Source organism: Hippocampus bargibanti, linkage group LG11 (assembly GCF_051943395.1).
Source record: "Hippocampus bargibanti isolate YZ-2025 linkage group LG11, ASM5194339v1, whole genome shotgun sequence".
Taxonomy (NCBI): domain Eukaryota; kingdom Metazoa; phylum Chordata; class Actinopteri; order Syngnathiformes; family Syngnathidae; genus Hippocampus; species Hippocampus bargibanti.
In genome coordinates, this window is record NC_142744.1 from 22,464,523 (window position 1) to 22,491,249 (window position 26,727).

The 26,727-nt window shown below is 43.2% G+C and overlaps 1 protein-coding gene across 1 annotated transcript in view; it reads left to right on the forward strand.

Annotated features, from left to right (window-relative positions):
* The window catches only part of agla (amylo-alpha-1,6-glucosidase and 4-alpha-glucanotransferase a), a 108,335-nt gene that overhangs the window by 5,437 nt on the left and 76,171 nt on the right, over positions 1-26,727 (forward strand). Inside the window, exons 3-6 of the mRNA XM_089007483.1 lie at positions 5,835-6,004; positions 7,261-7,464; positions 14,133-14,314; positions 20,946-21,057. Coding sequence (XP_088863609.1) covers positions 5,835-6,004; positions 7,261-7,464; positions 14,133-14,314; positions 20,946-21,057 — 668 coding nt within the window. The remainder of the gene's footprint in view (positions 1-5,834; positions 6,005-7,260; positions 7,465-14,132; positions 14,315-20,945; positions 21,058-26,727) is intronic.

A 26,727-nucleotide genomic window follows, 5' to 3' on the forward strand; every position in this document is an offset into this window, starting at 1 on the left:
AATGGAGACGAAGTGTACTCGTGCCCATTTTTAAGAACAAAGGAGACGTCTGTACTAACTACAGACGAATAAAGTTGATGAGCCATACAATGAAACTCTGGGAAAGAGTAGTTGAAGCTAGACTAAGAGCAGAAGTGAACATTTGTGAGCAGCTGTATGGCTTCATGCAAAAAAAAAAAGAGTACGGCAGATGCAGTGTTCGCTTTAAGAATGCTGATAGAGAAGTACAGAGAAGGTCAGAAGGAATTGCATTGTGTCTTTGTAGATCTGGAGAAAGCGTACGACAGGGTGCCCAGAGAAGAGCTGTGGCATTGCATGAGGAAGTCTGGAGTGACGGAAAAGTATGTCAGAGCGGTGCAAGACATGTATCATGTGAGGTGTGCTGTCGGTATGACTGAGGAATTCAAGGTGGAGGTGGGACTCCACCAGGGGTCAGCTCTGAGCCCCTTCTTGTTTGCTATGGTGATGGACAGGCTGACAGACGATGTTAGACAAGAATCTCCTTGGACCATGAAGTTTGCAGATGACATTGTGATCTGTAGCGAGAACTGGGAACAGGTGGCGGAGAAACTAGAGTTGTGGAGATATGCCCTGGAAAGGAGAGGAATGAAGATCAGTCGCAGCAAGACGGAATATATGTGTGTGAATGAGAGGGATCCAAGTGCAAGAGTGATGCTACATGGAGAAGAGATAAAGAAGGTGGAGGATTTTAAGTACTTGGGGTCAACTGCCCAGAGCAATGGAGAGTGTGGAAAAGAGGTGAAGAAGCATGTCCAGGCAGGGACACGCTTTGGGAGTGACCAGGTTGGATAGGATCAGGAATGAGTACATTAGAGGGACAACTCATATTAGAGACTTTGGAAAGAAAGTCAGAGAGGCCAGACTGAGATGGTTTGGACATGTCTATATCGGGAGAAGAATACTGAGCCTTGAACATATATATATATATATATATATATATGTGTGTGTGTATATATATATATATGTGTGTATGTGTATATGTATATAAAAAAAATCCGCGTCTCACCCACCATGGGTGGTGTCTGTCCCACATTTTAGCTCGGGTCCTCTACCAGAGGCCAGGAAGCTTGAGGGTTCTGCGCAGTATCCGTGCTGTTCCCAGCACTGCGCTTTTCTGGACCGAGATATTCGATGTTGTTCCCGGGATCTGTTGCAACCACTCGTCGAGTTTGGGGGTCACTGCCCCGAGTGCTCCGACCACCACAGGCACGACTGTCACCTTTACCTTCCATATATATATATATATATATATATATATATATATATATATATATATATATATATATCCTCTTCATCCAGATCCACTGGCTGCTTCTTTCTGCGGCTTCAGAGACTGATCTAACTGTGTGCCGCAGAGCCTGTCCGTGGATACCCAGGTCTTTTAGCAGCCTGATGGTGGAGGAAGCCACAAACCCTCTGCATCCAATTTCAATTGTATATACCTTGGCTTTCCATCACCGCTGTTGCGCATCCACTGCGAGTCTGTGTAGTGCAGCTTCTTGCGCTCATAGGCCTCTTCAACAGAGTTTTCCCACGGGACTGTGAGTTCTGCGATGTAGACAGCCTTGAGTGAATGGGACCAGAGCACCAAGTATGGTCTGAGGGTATTGGCTGCAATCTCTGCTGGGAAAACCAATTGCGGGCCAATGTCAACCCTCATCTCCCAATCGAGGGCCCTGGATAGCTGTCCAACTTCTGGTTTGGCAGTAGGATGGTTGGGCTTTTTCTGTATCTCTCGAATGAAAGTCAATGGTGCTGTGCTGGACGTGGAGGCTCTCATTGGCAAGGAGTTGATGGTATTCCTCTTGCTCTCAAGGACAACTGCCAAACTCTTCAGGACCTGGTTGTGCCTCCAGGTGTAGCGGCCTTGTGTGAGGCTGGTCTTACAACCGGTCAAGATGTGTTTGAGAGTTCCTGGAGTTCGACAGATGTCACAGGTTGGATCTTCGCCATTCCATTGGTGGAGGTTTTTTGGAGATGGGAGCACACCATTGATACCTCTGATGATGAAGCTGATGTTGCTTGCCTCCATTTCCCAGAGATCCCACCAGCTGAGCTTTCTCTTTTCCAGGACTTCCCACCTCATCCGTTGTCCCTGCTTGGCAAGAGAGACAGCCTGTGCAGTTCCTTCAGCTTCCTCTTGGCGGCGCATCTCTGCCATCACCATTTTCCTTCTTCTCGATGTTGAAGCCTTACGCCAAGAAGGTTTGTTTGTAAGGCCAAACCCCCCTCTTCCTACCTGAACCGTCCAGTTGATAGGGGGGCGGTGCAGCTTGACTAATCTTCCGGTCTCTGGAGTATGTGAGGGTCATCTGAAGTCTCACTTTAGCGCACTTGTACTCTTCGGTGAGGCTTGTGATTGGAAGCTCGAGGACCCCTTTGCCATAAAGGCCGATGTTGGACAGACAGTGTGGAACACAAAGCCAGCGTTTCACATATCTAGTGATGGCTCGCTCCATCTTCTCCACAGTTGAGAGTGGGACCTCATAGACAGTGAGTGGCCACATTACCCGAGGTAGAAGTACTAACTGCAGACACCAGAGCTTGAGCTTTCCTGGGAGCTGAGTCTTGTTGATGTTTTTCAGACTATTGGCGATGTCCTGCTTTAGTTGCTGCACTTGATCTTTGTCTCTGAGGCTTGCATTGTACCACCTGGCCAGGCTTTTGACCGGTTTCAGACACCGTTGGTATTGGGTCATCACCAATGCAGAACTTCACATTTTTTAGCTGTCCCTTGACGATTGAGATGCTGCGTGACTTGTTCGGCTTGATTTTCATCCGGGCCCATTTGATGTTTTTTCTGGATTCCCAGAGAAGGTTGTGGGGAACTGAGCCAAAGGCATTGGCCAGGTCGAGGAAGATGACATGAAGATCACTCTTGTCTTTCTTTGCCGCCTGGATTTGGTGCAAGATCATACTAGTGTGCTCCAAGCAACCAGAGAACCCAGGGATGCCAGCCTTCTGTACAGATGTATCGACGTACTTGTTCTTCTCCAGGTAGGTGGAAAGTCTCCGTGCTAAAACATTAAAGAAGATTTTCCCCTCAACGTTGAGAAGGCTAATTGGCCGGAATTGACTGATGTCTGCTGCATCCTTCTCCTTGGGAATTAGTACTCCTCCGGCCCTCCGCCATGCCTTTGTTATTATCCCTTTCTGCCACACAATCCTCATGAGTCTCCAAAGATAACGCAGAACATCTGGTGCGTTCTTGTATATGGAACTCAATTTGGCCCCGGGGCTGATGCTGATCTTGCACGCCGTACTGTATTGTCCACTTCCTTCCATTTTGGAGGGCCAGTCTCAATGTTGAATTCTGGTGGTTCAATAGGGGGGATGTCATGTGGGATAGCTAGTTTTTCCTGCCTTTTTGTGTCCTTGTGGACCTTTTCCAGATGCTTTTCAAGTTCCTGCTTGGAGGTTTTCAGGATTCCGCTTGTGTCCTTCGCGAAGAGGTCTTTGACAAACTTGAAGGGGTTTTTATAGAACCGTGTTCTTGTGTGTTCCTTGTTCTTGCGATGTTTTCTCAAGTTTTCCGCCCTTCGTAAGGTTGCCAACCGGCATTTGATGTCCCCTTGGAGCAGCATGAGACCTTCTTTCTCTGCATCAGAGGCCTTCTTCCACTGTTTTCGCAGGTCCCTTCTTTCTCTGACCAGTCTGTCTATCTCTTGCTGCCTCCTGGATTTGGTTGGTGGTGGTCTTGCATTGGCGGTTTTCCGGATGTACGCTCCAAAGCGCTCCTCCCCGTAGTGATAGATGATGTCACCAATATTTTCCAGCTTTTTCTCTGCTGTGCCCACTTGTTGCTCCAAGATTTTGGTCAGATCGTTATTGACGTTTTCCCACTCTCTTTTCTCGATAGCTTTTGGCCACTTCACACTTGGTCTGTGCCCTTTGATCTTGTCCTCCTTGGGAGGTCTCTGTGGTTGCGTGGGCTCTTCCACCTTTCGTTCTGTAAGTGCATTACCATCGTCCCTGACAGCGGTGTAGACGCTCTGCGAACTTTGGTTGTCGTCCCGTGGCTGTGCTTCACTCGACTTATTTGACGTCTGACTTCGTAAGAAATATTGGTCAATGCGAGGCCCTTGTCTCTGCTTTCCCAAGCACTGTCTCTTCCCTTGGTGGATCTTTAACCCGATAGCTGATGTTACTTTTACCTAGCCACAGACACACACCTTGAGTGAGTATCCTGCTGCCGTTGTCTCATGTGCCATGTTCTTGCTCATAGTCAGGTTCGTTCCTGGGTCGGTAACCGTGTTGTCAGTCGTTGAGCCATCTTGCGCCCCCGCTCTCGCAGGCTCTAGGGGAATCTTTCTCTGTATTCTTTCTGTAGCATTTAGCGGGTGCCTCCAACAAACTGAACCAGCGTTGGTGAGAGCCACCGTGGGTAGCTAGCCCATGACAGCCCCAGTGGGGTCTATTCCCTCCTGTCAGCTATCTCTCCAAGCTGTCACACAGACTTTCCTATGTTGTCAGCTGTCCTTTCACAGCAGTCACTGGATAGCATCCAGATACTAAGAATCATGAAACACTGGACGTGATTTTATTCTGTCCATTTGTGCCAATGGATGGTCCTCACATGAGATTAGCCTTGATGTTGAGAGTGGTGTGGGAGCTGTGCCTCAGGGACTGAACTAGAGCGTTGGAGGTATGCCCTTGAAAGGTGAGGAATGAAGGTCAGTCATAGCAAGACGGAATATACTGTATTTGTGTGAATCAGAGGGACCCAAGTACAAGACTGATGCTACAGGGAGAAGAGCTAAAGAATGTGGAGGATTTTAAGCACTTGGGGTCAACTGTCCAGAGCATTGGAGAGTGTGGAAAAGAGGTGAAGAAGCGTGTCCAGGCAGGCTGCAACGGCTGTAGAAAAATGTCATGTGTGATGTGTGATAGAAGGGTTTCAGCGAGGATGAAAGGAAAGGCGTATAAAACGGTGGTGAGACCAGCCATGATGTTTCGACTGGAGAGACTGCCACTGAAGAAATGAGAGGTAGCAGAGATGAAGATGTTGAGGTTTTCTTTGGGAGTGACCAGGTCGGATTGGGTCAGGAATGAGTACATTAGAGGGACAACTCATATTAGAGGCTTTGGAGAGAAAGTCGGAGAGGCCAGACTGAGATGGTTTGGACATGTCCAGAGGGGGGAGAGTGACTATATTGGGAGAAGAATGCTAATCCTTGAACTGCCAGGCAGGAGACCAAGAGGAAGACCAAGAAGGAGGTTTTTGGATGCTGTCAAAGAGGACATGAAGGTACCTGGTGTGACAGAAGAGGATGCACAAAACCGGGTTAGATGGAGGACACTGATTCGCTGTGGCGACCCCTGAAGGGAAAAGCCGAAAGAAAAAGAAGTGTGTAGCAAGGTGGCCTGCGAAAGTAGTGAAAACATGTATCAACTTCAATGTTCAGGCAAAGTTGAATGCCTTCAATGGAGTGTTCTCTGTCATTTTGAAATAAAGTGCCTTTTTTGTGTTGATTATGTTATATATGTTGGGAGGAAATGATTGTTTAAATATATGGGGTATCAATAATGGAAAGCAATGAAAAGAAGACCGGTGGCTCCAAAATGGTATGCAAGCTGCTGCTAAGTATCTATTGTTTCTTCTTTAGTACAAGTCAATGACTAGTGTGCTTCTTCACAAAAGGGAATGTTTTTTTTCTTTCATGCACTTATTCTTCTCATAACTCTGAAGCACTTAAGAAATAAGTCATAAATATGAAGCTTTATTGGCATCAAACTATGCCACTGACCTGATGTTTTAAGAATTTATTGAGGTGAGACTCTAAACAGCCCCCAACGCCCCCTCCCCTTCACAGAGATGCAGAGAAATCTGGAGGAGGCTACTTTGTTGTCAACCCAATTCTTCGTCTTGGATCAGAGAACCGTGTCCTCCCATTAGACTGCATCATCATTCAGACCTATTTATCCAAGTGTTTGGGTCACCTAGATGACTGGCCGGCCAGATTGCAAGTTGCAAAGGAGTCAGGTATGTGTGTGATTTCTTGAACTCCTCCACTTGTGGCAAGGATCTCACGCCCAACCTAGAAAAAGCACTCCATCCTTTTTTTAATTAATGAGTAAGTGCAACCGCTTCACACTTGGGTGTGAACCACTCCAATGAGATTTGGAGATTGTCAATCCCAAATGTAAAAACCATATCATCTGCTAAGAGCCGTGACACAATACTGAGGGCAACAAAATGGACCCACTGAATTCCATGGCTGTGCCTACAATTTTTCTCCATACATTTTCTGAACAGAATGGGATCCTCAATGGAGTCCAGAGTAAATGCCGCAAAAGTTAAGAGACAAAGGTCCCATACTATTAATAATAGTCTGCCAATTAATCTAAAATGTATGTAAAACACCTACCTGTTTACAATAAGATTAAGCGAGTTTTAGAATAGATTCACACTATGAAGTGGGGGAAACCTCATTCACTTTTTCCGAAGCATTCATGAGCCTATGTGCTGACGTCCTTGATGTAAATGTATTATGCATTCGCACCTGAGGACACTGAAGTTTTGGTATTCTGCATTGCTGCTTACAGGATAGCTTGGAGCGATTTCTCCAGATTGTATGAATATCTTGATGATATTATGCACTGCAGAGGATGAAATCCCAGCATTTATTGCAATTGTACATTGTGGAACATGTTGAAATGTTTGACTATTTTATCATGCAATTGTTCCCAAAGTTGAAGTTCACCAATGGGCTTTTTTATATACTGTATATAATGTTACATATCACATCACAATACAAGGATGCACCCTTGCGCCATTTATGCATTTTGACAGCCACTGGCACAACTTTGTAACTCCACTGCGCCAGCACCGGCGCAAGTCTATTATGATTTGTGCATATTGCTACGTGATCTGGTGGGGAGGGGGAGACAGGGAAAGGTAGCGGGAGAGGGAGCGGGAGAGAGGGGGGGAGAGAGATGGGGGAGAGGAGAGAGAGAGAGAGAGAGAGAGAGAGAGAGAGAGAGAGAGAGAGAGAGAGAGAGAGAGAGAGAGAGAGAGAGAGAGAGAGAGAGAGAGAGAGAGAGAGAGAGAGAGAGAGAGAGAGAGAGAGAGAGAGAGAGAGAGAGACGTAATTACTCCAAGCGCTAAGCTTAAGGTTGGTTGACTGTTATTGACACTGCAGTTTTAAAAAATTCCATGGCTGGTTTGTTTTCATGAATTTTAAGTCAAGCTATACAACATGATCTGTGACTGATGATTGTGTTTATTTTATTTTCTAGGATACAACATGATCCATTTCACACCTTTGCAGACACTAGGAGAATCCAGGTCATGTTACTCCTTGGCAGATCAGCTTACCTTTAGCCCTGAGTTCAGCTCAGTTGACCAAAACTATAGCTGGACAGATGTGGGGGCATTGGTGGAGAAGTTGGAGAAAGAATGGAATATACTGTGTATCACTGATGTGGTATACAACCATACTGGTGGGTAACCAAATATGTGTTGATGTTTGTTGTATACGGTACTGATAGTAAAATGGGCATCATGAAGCAATGAGGCCTTCCATACAAATGGTTTGCTTTTGGGCCAAATCACCTTGAGTCATCATTAGTTCCATTGCGCCACCACGTGGACAATAAATGTCATGACACAGAGACGTCTGTGTAAGCTCTCAGTCGTACAGGAGTGGTCCATCGATGAGAAGGTTTCTTCAGCCGTCATCTGTACAAAAACTTTTGTACAGATGACGGCTGAAGAAACCTTCTCATCCATGACACAGAGAGTGATTAAAATGCTACCATGGATTTGATGAGGTCAAAATGTACGGAAGAGGATTAGGGGCAATGAAGAAAAAAAATAAAGTTGGTATGATTTTCACGTTTTTCTCAGAATTCAGATATTAAAGTGAGAATCCTCACTTTAAAGTCAGATTTTGAGATTAAAGTCAGAACACCACCCAGGGATTCTACAATGTCGTCCAAGTACTGTGTGGCCCGAGAAAGCAGTGTGATCTGCTCGTGGCGCTGCACTACTTAAAGGACAACCGACACCATTTTTTTGTTTCTTCACTGACATCAGAAAAACGTTTTATAGCATCTAAAATACCCAAAACAGGCAGGCGGATATTTTTAGTCAAATGAAAAACACAAATAAAAATGACTTAGTGTCCAAAAACTACTTCAAAATGAAACCAGAAATGGGCAGTTTCAGAAGGTCCTTGCTGGAGATTCAAAACAATGGCTTCAGATTCGGAGAATATGCTTTCTTGTTACACATCCAGTTATGAATATAATTCAAATAGTTCTGAAGAGGAAAGCATACATGTTTGCAATCGATTAAAGAATTTATTCCTTGCCAGTTTGAGGCAACATTGAGGGGAAATGTCTCACCCAAAAAAGGCACAAAATGGCGACCTCCTGTGGCCACCTTCGTTTCCACTGACTGATAAATTCCTTTCATGGCGCTTGGACGCCATTTTCTGGTGACTTTTGGTTGCAACACGGGGTCTTCAGACCAAACAAGTACAGCAAAATACATTGACGTGATGGACGGACTGCTACAATGTGTCTTTTTTGGTCAGGGTCGTTCCTTTAGTGACGTCACGTACGGACTCGTCACCAACTGAAAAACAAGACTTCCTGAATATTCAGCGCGAGTCTTAAAATGTAAAATATAGCTATATGCGGTGGAATCTTGTTAAAATACGCTCAGTAGAAATCATTTGAAGCCATTTTACAAATTATGGACACAACTTGTCCGGAGACGTCGGTTGTCCTTTAAGGATCACCTTGAGATCCTTACTCGCTGGCCAAGCCATTTTCAGAATCTTCTCACCACCACCAACCCCTTCAACTCACACATTCTGGACAATCAGATCTACTGCCAGTCAATGAGTCTTGACCCCCATACCATCTTTTTGTGAGACCCGGCAAGCCATTGTGAGCCTCAAGAACAACAAAAATGCTGGACCTGATGGCATGCCTACAGAGGCATACAAACACAGAGGTTATTGCCTCACGCGCCGCCTTCACCTCCTTTTACACAACATCTGGTAACATGGGAACCTCCCACAGGAGTGTAGTAGAAAGGGAACAGAACAGCCTGTGAGAATAGCCGAGGAATTTCTCTCCTCTCCGCAGGGAAAGTTTTGGCCAAAATCATGCTCAGCGGGCTGGCCAAGCACGTCTCTGAGTCTGTGCTTCCGGAAACGCAGTGTGGCTTCCAAAAGACAAGATCCACCATAGGCATGATTTTTGTTTCAAGGCAGCTAATGGAGAAGAGCAGAGAACATCACTTGGACCTCGACATAGCCTTCATTGATCTCAGCTAAGCCTTTGACAATGTCAACTGTGAGTTGCTCTGGAAACACCTCTCCAAACTTGGTGAGTCACAGCTCTTCAAGGTGAACGCTGGGGTGAAACTGGGCTGTGTCTTGGCTCCTGTGCTCTTAGCTTCCTCTTCTCTCCCATCACGTGCCTCTTTCACCAAGTCATTGGACATGAAGATGGTATCTATATAGATTACCGCCTCGGTGGAAACCTCTTCGACATCAGACGGCTTCAGGCTTACACAAAGACAAATCTGTCAGAACTTCAGTATGCCGATGACTGTGCTGTACGAGCTCACAGTTCAGGATCTATGCAGCATGCTTTCAACATAATTTCTCGTTCATACCAGTCATTTGGTCTCCAGATCATCATTAAAAAAATGTCTGTGTAGGCTCACAGTCGTACACGAGTTGTCCATCGATGAAAATGTTTCTTCACACCTTTGAAGATGTCGGACCTTTCGCTCCTCATCCGAACTAAAGTTCTGCTGGTAACTAGTGATGGAAATGTGAGGCCTTATAAAAGCAATGAGGCCTTCCACCCAAATGGTTCAATTTTCGTAATGCATCATCGGGCCTCGCTTGCTCTACTGCCATCATGTGATAAAAGGCAGGGAGTTGTGATGTGAGTGACTGTGTGTGTGTGTGTGTGTGTTACTTGAAATAATAATTGCTTTACTTTAGACATTGACACACAAACAAGGAACAAGACACACCTTTCAATATTTTTTATTTATTTTTTTGTTGAGGTAAAGGTGTTCTGTTGGTACCCAAGTTCTTTTGAACAAAGTTTACACTTCATCTTTTAAACTATCAGCAAGTCGCATACATTAAAACCAGTGATACACCTTGTTGTCACAATAGTTTACATTATATATTCACTCTGGTTATTGGAATTTGTACCCTTTTAGCAGAGATCTACTCAAAATGATCACAGACAGGGGATGTTCTCTTCATTTCCGTTGGGAATGGTGCGTCCAGTGCAGAACAAATCTCATTTGTACCTGTCAATTTATACGTTTTCCCCTTATGTTAGAGTTTTTTTTAGTATTTCAAATAATGTAGGGGTATTACACCTTTTATACAGGGAAAACGTGAACGATATTGCAAAGACCATTTTGGCTCAAATTTAGTTTGTCTCAATTGCTGGTAACCACTGACAATGCTGCCGCTGATCGCTACTATTGTCATGACAAACCAGCAAAAGTAATCCTCAATCATCTATTTTTTTATCGCTGTGTACGGTCGGATTGATAAGTTCACAGACGACACCATGGTCATCGGTCTCATCAAAGACGGCGACGAGTCTGCGTACTGTTCTAAGGTTGGGGGAGCAGTATACCACTCCCTGAAAACATTCTGATCGTCTGACGTCTAATGTCCTATCCCTGGCTCCGGCATCACCTCACCTGACGACCTAAGAAATCTGTTCTAAGCACGGTCTAAATTAAACCTCAAAACACCATGGCGATTTAGTGAAGGGTTTTGCTGTTTTACAAAAAAATGCTTCTTTTACTCCCCTTTCAAACCATCTATTTTCTTTAGCTAAGATTTTAACCTCACTGTCGTCAAATGAGTGGTTGCTAGCTTTTAGGTGCAGATGTACTGCGATGTTGATAGTCTTTTTTTGAGCATTTGTTTAGTTTCCCCCAAGGTACAGTGATACCTTGGCTTACGAACTCAATTGGTTCCCAGACAGAGTGTGTAAGGCGAAAAGTGTGTATCCCAAAAATTAATTTCCCATAGCCAGGGATAGGACATTAGAGGTAATCAGAATGTTTTCAGGGAGTGGTATACTGCTCCCCCAACCTTAGAACAATAGACAATTTTGTCCTTTCTAATTTTCTAAGCCTTAAACCTACACAAAATATACCTTATTTAATGTATAATAAATGTGCTATGGTATTATAATTAAAGAAATAAACTGTACTGTATAATTAAGTCGTTTCATTTAACTTTGTGATCGTCGTTGATGGCTTGATGGAATGGAGTGGCCGGTTTCATCAGCATTATACACTTGATGAGGAACGTAACCGTCTTCTTTCACCTTTCATCTTGAGGAATGATCCCTTGTAGGTGCTTTCTCTGTGATAATTTCATCTAGTTCCTCATCAATTGTGTTCTGTTTAGCTGGGTTGATAGCTTTTTGCATCAAGTGTACATACAGATGGCTTGTGCGGGTTGTTTGTGGAGTCCGATTGATGGGATACTTCCTTGCAGTCTACACTCTGCCTTTGAACTATCAAAGTTGAAACTGTCACTGTCGTCTGCCTGTCTCTTTAATGTTTAAACCACCCCCTCACTGCTGCGTTCTTGACCAATCATGTGGCTTTAACCGACGACTGGGGGCGGGGAATAGAGGAGAAAAACATTCGGCTGCCATTTCGTTGTTAGAAAAATGGGCTCGTTCGCGAATGACACATCACTCATTGAGGCAGCTCCGTGTATGAAAAAAGTTCGTATGCCAAGGTAAAATTTTCGTAACGTTCGTAAACCGAAAAGTTCATAAGCCAAGGGGTTCGTAAACCGAGGTATCACTGTATTGCTCTTTACAATCTTCATTTTTACAATGCATGGAATCTCATCTCATCTCATTTTCCGTACCGCTTATTCCTCATTAGGGTCGCGGGGGTTGCTGGAGCCTATCTCAGCTGTCTTCGGGCACGAGGCGGGGGACACCCTGAATTGGTTGCCAGCCAATCGCAGGGCACACAAAGACGTACAACAGTCACTCTCACACTCATACCTAGGGACAATTTGGAGTGGTCAATCTGCCTGCCATGCATGTTTTTGGAGTGTGGGAGGAAACCGGAGGACCCGGAGAAAACCCACGCGGGTCCGGGGAGAACATGCAAACTCCACACAGGGAGGCCGGACCGGGACGCGAACCGCCGACCTCTGCACTGTGAAGCCGGTGTGCTAACCACTCGACTACCGGGCCGCCCACAATGCATGGAATAAACCACATTACTTTGTTTTTAATTTGACAGCCTATCTTTTGGATGCACTAATTTTTGTCTTAAAGAACAACCGACGCCACTTTTTCGGAAAAACGTTTTATAGCATCTAAAATACTCAAAACACGCAGGCTGATATTTTTAGTCAAATGCAAAACACCAATAAAAATGACTTAAAGTGTCCAAAATCTGCAAAAAGTTGCGAATTGGGCATTTTCAGAAAGTCCCGCCCCCAGTTCGTGACGTCACGCCAAGACGTCTTGCCTTGCTTGAGAATCAAAACAATGGCTTCAGATTCAAAGAATATGCTTTCTTGTTACACATCCAGTTATGAATATGATTCAAATAGTTCTGAAGAGGAAAGTATAAATGTTTGCAATCGATTAAAGAAGGTTTTCTGGGTCGTTTTGATGGCTCAAGAATGATGTGTAGTGTCACAGAAATGCAGAAGATGGAGCTCAGTTGGAAACAGTATTGTTTTGCAGCTAGTAATTTTTTTCAACAAATATCAAAGAGTTGTCTCAGTGCAACATACAACGATTCACCATTGCGTTATTTATGTGTTTATCTTCTAATTTCGCCATCAACACGTATCAACACGAAGTTTTCAGACCAAACAAGGTACCGCAAAATGCATTGAGGTGATGCAAGGTATGTCCTTTCTCAGTCAGGGTCGTTCCTTCAGTGACGTAGGGTGAGAACTCGTCACCAACTCAAAAACAAGACTGCCGGAATATTCAGCGCAAGTCTTCAAACGTAAAATATAGCTCTATGCGTTGGAATCTTTGCAAAATACGCTCAGTAGAAGTCATTTGAAGCGATTTTACAAATTATGGACACAACTAGTCCGGAGACGTCTGTTGTCCTTTACGGTATTTATAGGTTTGAAATAGGTAGGATTTTTTGTGGCCATAGGAGCCTTTGGAGTTTTTCCGAAACCCTTGCAAAATAAGGTCTTGTTACTCCTTTGATTTTTGGTTTCTTCCTTCTTCTTTTCCCTTCTTTAGGTATTTTTGGCTGTCCATAGATACAGGGCGTGCCCTCTAAAATACATCTGGTCTATTAGTTTAGTCTCTCTCTCTCTCTCTCTCTCTCTCTCTCTCTCTCTCTCTCTCTCTCTCTCTCTCTCTCTCTCTCTCTCTCTCTCTCTCTCTCTCTGTCTCTCTCCCCCTCCCTCCCCCCTCCTTCTCCCTCCTCCCTCTCCCTGTCCCTTCCCCTCCCCTGTCCCTCACCCTCTCCTTCTCTCCTCTCTCCCTACTGCTCTGGTCCGTTGGAAATGGCTGGTTTGTCCGCTGGGAATTTGTGTAAACTTACACCATCTTTATGCATGTTACCACAATTGACTGCCACTCAACGATTCACCATCAAGTTATTTATGTTGTTATCCTTCTAATTTCGCGATCAACAAAACAAAGTACCCAAAATGCACTGTATCACTTTCTCGGTCAGGGGAGTTCCCTCTGTGACATCACTTCTGGCATTGGCTTCAACTCAAAAACAAGACTTCATGAATATTCAGCGCAGATTTTAAAAGGTAAAATATCGCTATATGCGGTGGAATCTTCATAAAATGCGATCAGTAGAAGTCATTTCAAGTGATTTTACAAATTATGGATGCAACTTGTTGGGAGGTGTCGGTTGTCCTTTAAGACAAGTTGACTTAAGTTGCCCTTAACAAAATATTCTCAAATGGATTCATCAATAATAACAACACTCCTGAACTATCTCTCCCTCATTATCCATCCATATTCTATGCACAGACATGCGCTGGGCACAAAAATACGGCACTATGGCTGGATGTTTTCCTCTGTGTGAGGCAAATGACTGTGATTTCGGCCACAGTTTTTTGTTTCTTTTCTGTTTACAGCCGCTAATAGCAAGTGGATACGAGAACATCCAGAATGTGGATACAACCTGATGAACTCTCCCCATCTACGTCCAGCCTGGGTCTTGGACAGAGCTATCTGGCATTTAACAACTAGAATCATAGATGGAAAGTACAAGGACATTGGCCTTTCTGCTACTATCACCAATAAAAATCAACTAAATGTAAGTGCATTCTTGCTTTTTATACTTTGGTTTCGATTGTTGTCAAACTTCAGAAGGAAGCTATTGGCACTTCAGTGATGATCCCTCTTTCTACAGCTAAATTGGTATTCACTTCTGGTAAATTCCATCGATTGGGCAGACCTATTCATATTAGGTCCTGAGTTAACGGGATGTGTCAAAACAAAAAAAAAAAAAAACAACAACAAAAACAGGAATTTTCTGCTGACCTCTGAGACAGATTTGTTTTGAGTAATACAGAAATATTTCTGCAATATCGAAGGTTCTTATGACCTCTATCATCCGGAAATGGAAGAAGCTCAAACCCACCCAAACTAAAATTGAGCAATCGAGGGCGAAGGATCGTAAGACCACGTTATAAATGCCCATTGAATATACAGTACACAGTAATTACTGCTCTCATACAGTAGTGACTCCTCCGATAGCTTTTGCATGTGCATCAGTCTACATAGTGTTGAATTTGCTGCCGACCTAGGTTTTCTCTTATTTTATTTTCGCCAAGCCAATCGTCTCTGTGGAGGGGGGGGGGGGCGCTTGGGATGCCAGTCTCAGCCCCGAGAAAGAATGATAATGATCTAATTGGAACACAAGTGTCCATGCATATTTTTTATTTAGAGGTTGGTATAGACAACATGTTTTGGGAGCAGACTTGCAAAAATTTCAGCCATCTTTGGAAGGCTTCTAAAATGTGATGTCATTCAGATCAGGTAACTGAATTCTCAAACACATTTTCAACGCCAGATAACAAATGGTCCTTGTTCTTTTCCATTTTACAAAGAAACTCCAAGATTGCATCAAATTTACAGTTGAATGTGGTCATGTCATGATTCTGAGTATTGAACAACTGCCCCACACCATCCTGAAAGTGCGGCAGCTTGTTCCCTTCAAATGAAGTTGCTCCCATCAGCTACTTTTTGTGATATATCAGCAAAATTAAGACTCAAAAGAGCAAGATACCTGTGATAAGAAGACAAATAAGTCAGTCAAAGCATTCACCACTTATGGCAAGATCGAAGATGTACCCAGCAGCAGCGAGAAGAAAAAAAAGAGTAGGAAGACGACTTGATTTAAGAGACTGGAGTGGATTACACCCATGTCCCCAATGCGGGGCATGACTCTGGTTGATTAATACAAACATCTTTATTTATATAACTCACAAAAAGTGGCTGTCCACAACACTAACATTAGGGGTACTAAAAAGTTAAGAGGGCCATTTTTTTGGAGTAGGGAATTGAAGAAATTCAAGTGTATTCATCCTTTAGCGCCCCCCGCATTGTAAATTCATTCTTCTACATCAGGGGTGTCAAACTCATTTCACATCGTGGGCCACATATGGCCTTGGCATATGTTAGTGGGTCTGACCATTAAAATGATACCATACATGCTATAAATAACCAAAACATAATGTTTTTCATTAGTTTTGGTGTGAAGAAGCACAAGAACATTTGGAAAATGATGACATTTAATGAACATTCCTCTTACACAACATTTCGTTTCATAAACAAATGTGCAATTTACTTTTATCATTCACATATATGCATTGCAACAGTTACCAATGATTCTACAATGGCACAAAACTTTAACAATAAATCGGTACCGAAAAATATAGTCATGCACTTCAAGATTAAATGATATTTATAAAGAAAGGAATTTTTCAACCATTGTTTTTGTTCCTGATATTTGGCATCTTTTGGCCTGTACAATTGCATCAATACCAGGTGTCATGTCCTGACGAGCTGACACTTTCAGAGTGCCATTATAGTTCCTGTATGTATTACAAGCTCGCTTGGACAAGATGCTTCTTTGTTATGTTGTAACATTGTAAGACTGTCAATAGTAATTCGTGCATTGATTTTATGACAGTGTCAAATGGTGAGTATACTTTTGCTTTATTGATTGTTGCTGTGCCTCTGACAATTTTGTGTTTGGGCGTCTTCTACTGAGCGAGTTGCTTGTTCTGTAGCCACAAGGGGACATAAGTCTTCTTGTGCCGGTCCCAAGCCCGGATAAATACAGAGTGTTGTGTCAGGAAGGGCATCCGACGTAAAAGCTTGGCCAAAACAAACATGCAAATCAAACCTCTGAAGATAGAGGACACAGATTCGCTGTGGCGACCCCTTGAAGGGAAAAGCCGAAAGGGAAAGAAGATTTTAAACTTACAATTAAAACTCTTGCCACTGTAGTAGTCGTAACAGCAGCAGACGCTCATGACCGTGATCCCACTAGACCTGACAGTTCAGGAGATTGGCCAATAAATCGGCATATTAACCTAATAACTAATGTCGCGCTTTAAGGCATGCTGTGAGGTCTTAAAAAAATGGAAGACTTTTTGGTGTACCAACCTACTGGGGGACAAGTTGCGGCATGCCGAGTGGATCACCACCTCACATCATGGATTACAGATTACCAAACAAACTGGCCACAGTATCTGAGGGCAAAGAACTGTGAGTCAGACGTGCTTCTCTGCAGCACTGGGGCGCCGCAGGGAACAGTCCTGGCTCCATTACTGTTCACTCTCTATACCTCGAACTTCAGCTACATCACTCCAACCGGCCACCTTCACAATTTCTCTAATGACTCAGCGATTGAGGGCCTCATTAGAGAGGGAGATAATTGGGAGTACAAGGGACTGACGCAGGATCAACCCCAGAAAAACTAAGGTGTTGGTTGTGGATTTCTGCAGGAAAAAGTCCCCACCTGCACCAATGAACATCAAAATCCAGGAGACGGAGAGAAATCCAGAGGACTTTCATCTCTGCATCGGCACCCACTCCCACTGTGGACTTCCCCTCCTTACCTCCTCTCTCAACCAGCTTCCAACAAAAAGCTGCCCTCTTAGCCGACACTATACCCTCAACCCCCACTTTGTCTTCTGGTTCCTGCCTGTCTGTCACAACCGCACAGATGCAGAACCAACTGATGAGGATGAAGATGTGGAAGGCTGCAGTCAGTTCTCAACTCCTCAGTTGTCTAGTACATGTTCAACCTGAGCCTGAAACTGGGTAGAGTCCCACAGCCGTGGAAAACTTCATGCCTGTTCCCAGTGCCCAAGATTCCCCACCCGAAGGAGGTCAACAGCGACAGACCGGTGGTGCTGACGTCTCACCTGATGAAGACGCCGGAGAGACTTCTCCTCGCCTACCAACATCCACTGGTGATCTCATCACTGGACCCGCTACAGTTTGCCTAGAAGCCATCGGTGTGGAGGACACCATCATTTACCTCCTCCACTCGCCGCTTTTACACTGAGAGAATGCTTGGCGCACTGTGAGGATCCTGTTCTTCGATTTCTCCAGTGCCTTGAACACCATTCAGCCAAACCCATGCCGCTGCATGCCAGAGTGGACCACCAACTCACATCATGCATTACAAATTACCCCATAAACCGGCCACATTATGTGAGGGGATAGAGCTGCCACTGATTACAATGACCAACACCTGTGCAGCTACAGGCAGGGCCCAACAATGCAACTCGTTGGTCGCAAAGCAAAACATTACAGTACCCCTCCCTCAAGGGACTGATTCCAACAGTTTTCCAAAAGGCCTGCCTCGCCAAGGAACGGGAACAAGGAGACTGCAAACCTTGCCTCTCCAGGGAACAGTAACATCAAGGCGGCGGCAAACCTTGCCTCTCCAGGGAACAGTAACATCAAGGCGGCGGCAACCCTTGCTTCACCGAGAAACAGGAACAAAAAGGCGACAACAGTCCTTGCCTCGCCACAGGACAGAAACGAGAAGGCGCCTGCAACCACTCACTCACTTTCATCACTTTGCTGCTGTGAAATGTAAATGTCTCCACTGTGAGACTAATAAAGGCAAATCCAATCCAATCCAATCCAACCCTTGCTTCACCAGGGAACAGAAACGTGACGGCCTGATTGGAGGCACTCGCCTGCATGGTCCAGTGGTTTGTCAGGACCTTCTGTCACGAATGCAAGATGGTGGAGGTGGACCACAAAAATGCCGGCAGAGGGGAAGAGGAGGGTGTACTTCAAAAGGAATAAATAAATCCAGAGCTCAGATATGACAAAAGCAAAAAATCCAAAGCGACGAACAATAACCGTGGCCGACGCAAAAAAATAGCAGTGACCGTAACATGAGCGAAAACATCACCAAGGACAAGAAGAAAACACAAACGAGAGCATGGATAAAATATGAGCTCCAGCGGAGACAAAGACAAGCAAAACATGACAGGAGCAAACAATGACTCTACACTGAATGGTCGTGCCGGGAGTCTTCACTGCTACTGATGACAATGACCAACATCTGTGCAGCTGCAGGCAGGGCAACTCATTGGTCGAAAACCAAAATGTGACATTAAGAATTAGAATATTGTGAAATAAGTTCATTCATTTAAGTAATTTAACTTAAAGGTGAAATTAATATATTCTTTAGACTCATAACATGCATTGCAAGATATTTCAAGCTTTTATTTGCTAATATTTGGATTATTATGTCTTACAATTTATAAAAACTGCTAAATCAGTCTCAAAAATTAAAGTATCGTGAAAATGTCGAATTTTGTCGCTTAAATTGTCACAACCTTGTCAGCCAATTAATGCAAAACACCTGACAAGGGTGCTTGAGCCTTTAAAAGCACAGTAAACGAGGTTGGCTCTTCCCAGGGTGCTGTGTCAAAGCACATGAACAGAAAGTTTAGTGTGGAAGGAAAAAGTGCACGAGCAGCAGAGCTGACTGGCACCTGGAGAGGATCGTGAAGAAAATGCCATTTAAAGGACCATCGACACCATTTTTCCTAACTGACATCAGAAAAAAAACGTTTTATAGCATCTAAAATACCCAAAACACGCAGGCTGATATTTTTTGTCAAACGCAAAACACCAATAAAAATTACTTAAAGTTGCCCAAAACTCCCACTAATGAGCTCAACTGGAGAGATTCAGAAATTCCCGCCCCCGTGTTCGTAACGTCTCATCGGGAACCTCCTTCACAAACTGCCTTGCTCCAGAATCAAAACAATGGCTTCAGAGGGTTCAGATTCGGAGAAGATCATTTCTTGTTACTCATCCAGTTATGAATATGATTCAAATAGTTATGAAGAGGAAAGCATACGTAGTTTGCGATTGATTAAAGAAGTCCTTCCGTATCAATTCGAGCCGTATGCAAGTGACAAAACCGGTGAAGGACACGACATATGAAGCATATATGAATCAGAATCAGAATCAGAAAACCTTTATTCGTCCCACAATGGGGAAATTTGCAGTCCACAGCAGCAATTGAAAGGGGATGGGGGGTGAAAGCTCTGTGAATTACCAATATACCATTAACGTGATATGTGGCACATAAGGACATGAATAACAAATAATAAGCTACAAGCTACATTTTACTTATACACGTTCAACAAATAATTTACGAGCTGGATGATTAGCCTCGAAAAAAAAGTCTAAAACTGTTTTTACTATAATTTGGCCAAGTTCGGCGGGCTGGATTAAAAAGCCGAACGGGCCGTGTGTGGCCCACGGGCCGTAGCTTGACCATATTTGTCCTAGACTATAGGGCCTTTATATCAACTTGAAGCCAGTCACAGAACCCTTGAAGGTTTTCTCTGTTCATAGTTAGCATCATAGAGCTCGCCTCCTATCTTATTAGTATTTACCAAACAAAGGCTTCCACGATCTACAAGATATAAATGTAAAATAACGAATTTAAAAACATTCACAAAACTCACTGCAATCGAGAGTCACTTGCATGTCACCGTTTTGGATCCAATGATACATAATATCTGGGCCGACGCACTTCCATACGGCAGCCAGGACTTTTGTTTGTATTCGTCAATCATTAATGTAATGTAGTCAGGAAAATTTTAATGGATATATTTTTTATACCTGCTTCGGCAATTCACGGTTGACAGAGGTCCACAAGTGGTAAATAATTATTTTCCTCGATCTGTCTCTCTCTTTCTCTCCCTCTCTTTCCCCTGTGCTCTGCGACTTCGACTGTGTCACCCAGTGTTGAAATGCTATTCATTACGACTCCAAATGAAATGAATGTAGTCATTCATATCGAACCTCAGTTGTGTACCAACCTTTGGCGGGGCAGATTAAAAAGACCAACGGGCCAGATCTGGCCCACTGGGCGGAGTTTGCCCACCTCTGTCCCAGGAAGAAAGGAGAGGCCCACAACTCAAAATGCTTGAAGTCCAGTGTGAAGTTTCCACAGTCTGTTATTGTTTTTGGTGACCTGTCATCTTCTGGCGTTGGTCCACTGTGGTCAACACAGCTGTCTATCAAGATAGTTTAGAGCATTTCATGCTTCCTTTGGCAAATCAGCTCTTTAGAGATGGTCATTTCATTTTCCAACAGGACTTGGCACCTGTTCACTTGGCCTAAAGTACCAAATCCTGGTTCAATGACCATGGGATTCCTGTGCTTGATTGGCCAGCAAACTAAGTCAGATGTTACTAGTATATATTTGTTTCGAAATAATTACAAAAATAATACCTGTGTATTAAAATACCTGTGTGTGTATGTGTGTGTGTGTGTGTGTGTGTGTGTGTGTGTGTGTGTGTGTGTGTGTGTGTGTGTGTGTGTGTGTGCGCGCGCGCGTGCGTGTGTTTGTGTGTTTGTTTTGTGTGTGTGTGTGTGTGTGTCAGGACATCCGAAGTGTGCTGTGGCAGGATGTGTACCCTCAAATTAAAATGTGGGAGTTCTACCAGGTCAAAGTGGACAGCGCCGTGGAGCAGTTCAGAACTCTCTTGCAAAAAGGTCTGTACAACTATTTGTTTCTAAATTAGCTCCTCTCTGTTAAAATCCATGTTGTACATTGAAGCAGAACACCGCTTTTCATTAATATGAAAAGCGGTGTTCTGCTTGTTGAGTAAAAATCCTTTTTGTAAACTGATTGTTGAGGTCGAAACTTATGGGAAATGTCAAAATGTTAGTCAGGCCTAGTTCATATGACTGGAAGTTTATCACGAAAGCAAAGTTACAATACAATGTGAATTGAATTGATTTTAATGTATTGCTGAATGAGAGGGACCCAAGTACAAGAGTGAGGTTACAGGGAGAAGAAATAAGGATGTTAAGCACTTGGAGTCAATTGTCCCGAGCAATGGAGAGTGTGGAAAAAGAGTGAAGAACCGTCTACAGGCAGGCTGGAACGGCTGGAGAAAAAAAATGTCAGGTGTGTTGTGTGATAGAAGGGTTTCAGCTAAAATTAAAGGAAAGGTGTATAAAACTGGTGAGACTAGCCAGTGCCACTTAAAGGACAACCGACATCACTTTTTTGTTTCTTAACTGACATCAGAAAAACGTTTTATGGCATCTAAAATACCCAAAGCACGCAGGCTGATATTTTAGTCAAATGCAAAACACCAATAAAAATGACTTAGTTTCCAAAATCTGCAAAAAAAAAATCAGAAAGTCAAGACATCTTGCATTGCTCGAGACCCAAAAAATAATAATAATACATTTTATTTCAAGCGCCTTTCAAAACACCCAAGGACACTTTACAATAAAAACAATAAAACAAAGCACATAACAATAAAACCATGAGTAAAATGATACATAATAAAATAGCAGATAGAACTATACATTGAAAGCAATTTTAAACAAGTGGGTTTTGAGGTGAGCCTTGAAAATAGGGAGGGAGTCAATATTGCGGATGTTGGGTGGAAGAGAATTCCAGAGTTTGGGAGCAGAGCGGCTGAAAGCTCTGCAACCCATCGTGGTTCAATCAATGGCTTCAGTTCGGAGAAGATGCTTTCTTGTTACGCATCCAGTTATGAATATGATTCAAATAGTTCTGAAGAGGAAAGTATAAATGTTTGCAATCGATTAAAGAAGGTCTTCAGGGTCATTTTGAGGCGTCAGGACTGATGTGTAGCGTCACAGAAAATGCAGAAGATGGCGCCAGAGCTCAGTTGGAAATTGGTTGATTTTTCACCTTGGAATTTTTGTCAGCGAATATCTAATAGTTGTCTCGGTGTAACAAACAACGATTCACCTTTGCGTTATTTATCTGTTTTCTTTCTAATTTCGCCGTCAACACGGATGAACACAAAGTTTTCAGACCAAACAAAGTCCCACAAAATGCATTGAGGTGATGCAAGGTATGTCCTTTCTCGCTCAGGGGGGTTCCTTCAGTGATGTGACGTGAGGAATCGTCACCAACTCAAAAACAAGACTTCCGGAATATTCAGCGCGAGTCTTAAAACGTAAAATATAGCTATATGTGGTGGAATCTTTGTAAAATACGACCAGTAGAAGTCATTTGAAGTGATTTTACAAATTATGGACACAACTTGTCCGGAGACATCAGTTGTCCTTAAAGAAAAGACACTAAGCAAAGCTGGAGGTAGCAAAGATGAGGATGTTGAGGTTTTCTCTGAGAGTGACCAGGTTGGATCGGATCAGGAATGAGTATATTAGAGGGACAACTCATATTAGAGGTTTTGGACAGAAAGTCAGAGGCCAGACTGAGATGGTTTGGGACATGTCCAGAGGAGAGAGAGCGACTATATCGGGAGAAGGATGCTGAGCGGTGAACTGCCAGGCAGCAGACCAAAAGGAAGGCCCAACAGGAGGTTTATGGATTATGGATGTTGTCAAAGAGCAAGGATGCACAAAACAGGATTAGATGGAGGACACTGATTCGCTCTGGCGACCACTGAAGGGATCAGAGAGAAGATTACTTTGACTTTCAGGACGTTCTAAAAATACTCCCCACACACACATACAAAACTTTCCACAGGCTTTTGGATAGCTAACATTTTCTTTCTTTCTTTTTATGCAGTTTTCACCATGCTCATAGTCATATAATTATCAAGATAGGTGTCAAAAATAACGAGATATTTAATTATACCTTTATTTTACATGCCATTTTTCATATACTTAATTAACTTTAACTTAGACTGGCATGAAGTTTGAATACTCGATTTTGAAGAACTGTTGCTAATTGTTGTGAAGTTAGTTGCATTTACTGCCCTCTAACAATGATTACAGTGATACCTAAGCTTACAAACTTAATTGGTTCCCAGAAAGTGTGTATAAGGCAAAAAGTTTGTCTGCCAAACATTTATTTCCCATAAGAAACCATTAAAAAATGAAAATACAGTGAGACCTCAACTTACAAACACCTTATCTTACAAACTTTTCGCCTTACAAACGTCAAATTTATGAAAATTAAACCTTATTATAAGCACTATTTTCATAATACACACCCACCACGGCTGGCGGAGTGATCTTTGGCGGAAGTACACGACCGAACAGCACCAGAGGTTAAGTTACCAACAGTCCTTATGGAAGGTGACTCTCCTTCCATAAGCCATAAATGACCATCACAAATGTCTCTCATCTCTCATTTTCCGTACCGTAGTAATAATAATAATAATAATAATAATAATAATAATAAATTTCATTCATAAGCACCTTTCAAAACTCAAGGAGACTTTACAGTCACAGGATAAGTATTATTGTATTATCTCATCTCATTTTCTGTACCGCTTATTCCTCATTAGGGACGCGGGGGTTGCTGGAGCCTATCTCAGCTGTCTTCGGGCACGAGGCGGGGGACACCCTGAATTGGTTGCCAGCCAATCGCAGGGCACACAAAGACATACAACAGTCACACACTCACACCTAGGGACAATTTGGAGTGGTCAATCTGCCTGCCATGCATGTTTTTGGAGTGTGGGAGGAAACCGGAGGACCCGGAGAAAACCCACGCGGGTCCGGGGAGAGCATGCAAGCTCCACACAGGGAGACCGGACCGGGACGCGAACCGACGACCTCTGCACTGTGAAGCCGGTGTGCTAACCACTCGACTACCGGGCCGCCCCCATCACAAATGTAAATAATAATAATAATAATACATTTAATTTACAAGCGCCTTTCTGAACACCCAAGGACACTTTACAACAAAAACAATACACAAAATAGTAAAATCATGCATAAAAAAATAAATAATAAAACAGCTGAATAAATTAGACCATGAAAGCAAGTTTAAATAGGTGGGTTTTCAGGTGAGATTTGAAAGTAGGAAGGGAGTCAATGTTGCGGATGTTGGGTGGAAGTGAGTTCCAGAGTTTAGGAGCGGAGCGGCTGAAAGCTCTGCACCCCATCGTTGAGACGGGCAGAGGGCATGTAGAGGTGGAGGGAGGAAGAGGATCTGAGGGCCCGAGAAGGAACAGAGATTTGAATTAGGTCAGACAGATAGGGGGGGCAAGGTTATGGATGGCTTTAAATGTAAACAGAAGTGAATTCAATACGGAGTTTAACAGGTATCAAGTGGAGCTGTTGGAGGACAGGGGTGATGTGGTGAAAGGAGGGGATTTTTGTGATGATCCGGGCTGAGGAATTTTGGACTAGTTGGAGTTTATGGAGACATTTTTGATTGACCCCGAAAAGAAGTGAATTACAATAATCGATACGGGAGGTGACGAGACTGTGGACGAGGATAGCAGTTGTGTGAGGGGTGAGTGAGGGACGGAGACGATTGATATTGTGGAGGTGAAAATATGCAGACCGGGTTATGTTATTTATATGCGAGTGAAAAGATAGTGTGCTATCGAGGATGACACCCAGGCTCTTAACCTGAAGGGCGGGGGACACGGTAGAACTGTCAATGGTGAGAGAGAAACTGTTTGCTTTGTGAACGGTGGATTTTGTACCGACAAGGAGAAGTTCAGTTTTTTCACTGTTTAGTTTGAGAAAGTTATGAGAAAACCAGGATTTGATTTCTGAGAGGCAAAGTATAATAAATAAAGTGACTATGATACAATGCAGTGTTTTTCTTTCATTACAATACAATAGCACATTTATTATACATAGAATAAGGGATGTTGTGTGTAGTTTTAAGGCTTATTTAGTTGAAAAGTAAATTTTATGGAATCCCGGGAACGGATTATTCCCATTTTAATGGTTTCCTATGGGAATTTTTTTTTTTGACTTACACACTCTGTCTGTGTGAGTTGAGTTCGTAAGTTGAGGTCTCACTGTAATCCGTTCCCAGGTCCCCATAAAACATAATTTTCTACTTTCTAATTTTCTAAGCCTTAAAACTACACAAAATATACCTTATTGTATGTATAATAAATGTGCTATTGTATTGTAATTAAAGAAAAAAATGTACTGTATGATAAAGTCGTTTTATTTACTTTTGTGATGGTCGTTGATGTAGTTGCCTCTTGATGATATCTGAGTGAAGTTGCCGTGCTTTCTCGGTGATAATACCCTAATTGACACTGTCCCCTGCTAGCTGCTTTTTGTTAATCCATATCAACAGAAGTTTTTCAAGCTCTTTTATTGGGACTCCAAGTCACATAAATGCACACCCCGTTCGTGTTTTTCGATGATCTCCTTCTTCTGCTCGACCGTAATTTGTTTGTGTCCTCTTCGCCTTACCACGAGCCTGTGGTGGGGTCTTTTTCGGTCCTATAATTACAAAAGTACTCCACTCGATAGCAAACCATGTCTGCACTCAGAGGGGGTGTGAAAAACTATTCCGCCAGCCACCGTGGCGCTGTTCGACCGTGTGGTTTGGTGTTCTTCCGCCGAAAACTAGTCCACCAGCCACCGTGGCGCGGTGTGGTTTGGTTCGTCCACCGAAAACTAGTTCGTATGCCAAGATTATTCATAAGGCGAAAAGTTCGTGAGCTAAAGCGTTCATAAGCCGAGGTATCACTGTATATCTGAAAAATTGCCTTGCATGTAATGCAAAAATACCTGTATTTGCTGAATGAAGTCTCGTAGAAAAACGTGGTCACGTATGTCAAGGCACAACTGTATATTCATGTACAGTGAATGGTAAATAATGTTGCGATTAATTTGTATGTCTCTTAGACTAATATACAGTATATCAATCTATCGAGCATTCCTTCCATTTTCTTCCACTTATCCAACAATGAGTGGTAGAACCAGCAATTTTAATAGGGAAGCACAGGCGTAATATTCTCCAGCTACTTCATCCCTTAAGTGTGATGCCAAGACATTTTCTGGCCAACCAAGAGACATGGTCTCTCCAAGATGGCCTGGCCCACTTCAAGTGCAATGTGCCCAGAACACCTTGATCTGCCTTACTTCTTAATGAAGCAAAGGAGCAGTGGTTTTTATTTAAGCTCCTCTCAAATGGCCGAGCTTTAAACTATTTTTCCAACATAGCGCACCGGACAGGCTTAAATACGGAAATTGATTTTGGGCACTTGGATCCAGGAGCTTGTTATTTTGTTCATGACCCACTCCATGTCAATTTGGGTGAACAATAAATTAGGTGTCACCTTTCAGCCCATCTCCTTCTTCAAAGAATCTCAAACTTGGGTTTTAAAGTGGACAAGTGATTTTAAACTTCTTTGGCAAATTAGTGTTGAAGTTAAGTTTAGTTCCAGCTGTTTTTCTATTTAGGCAACTGGCTAGGTTGCTGAAGATGTGTAAAACCTC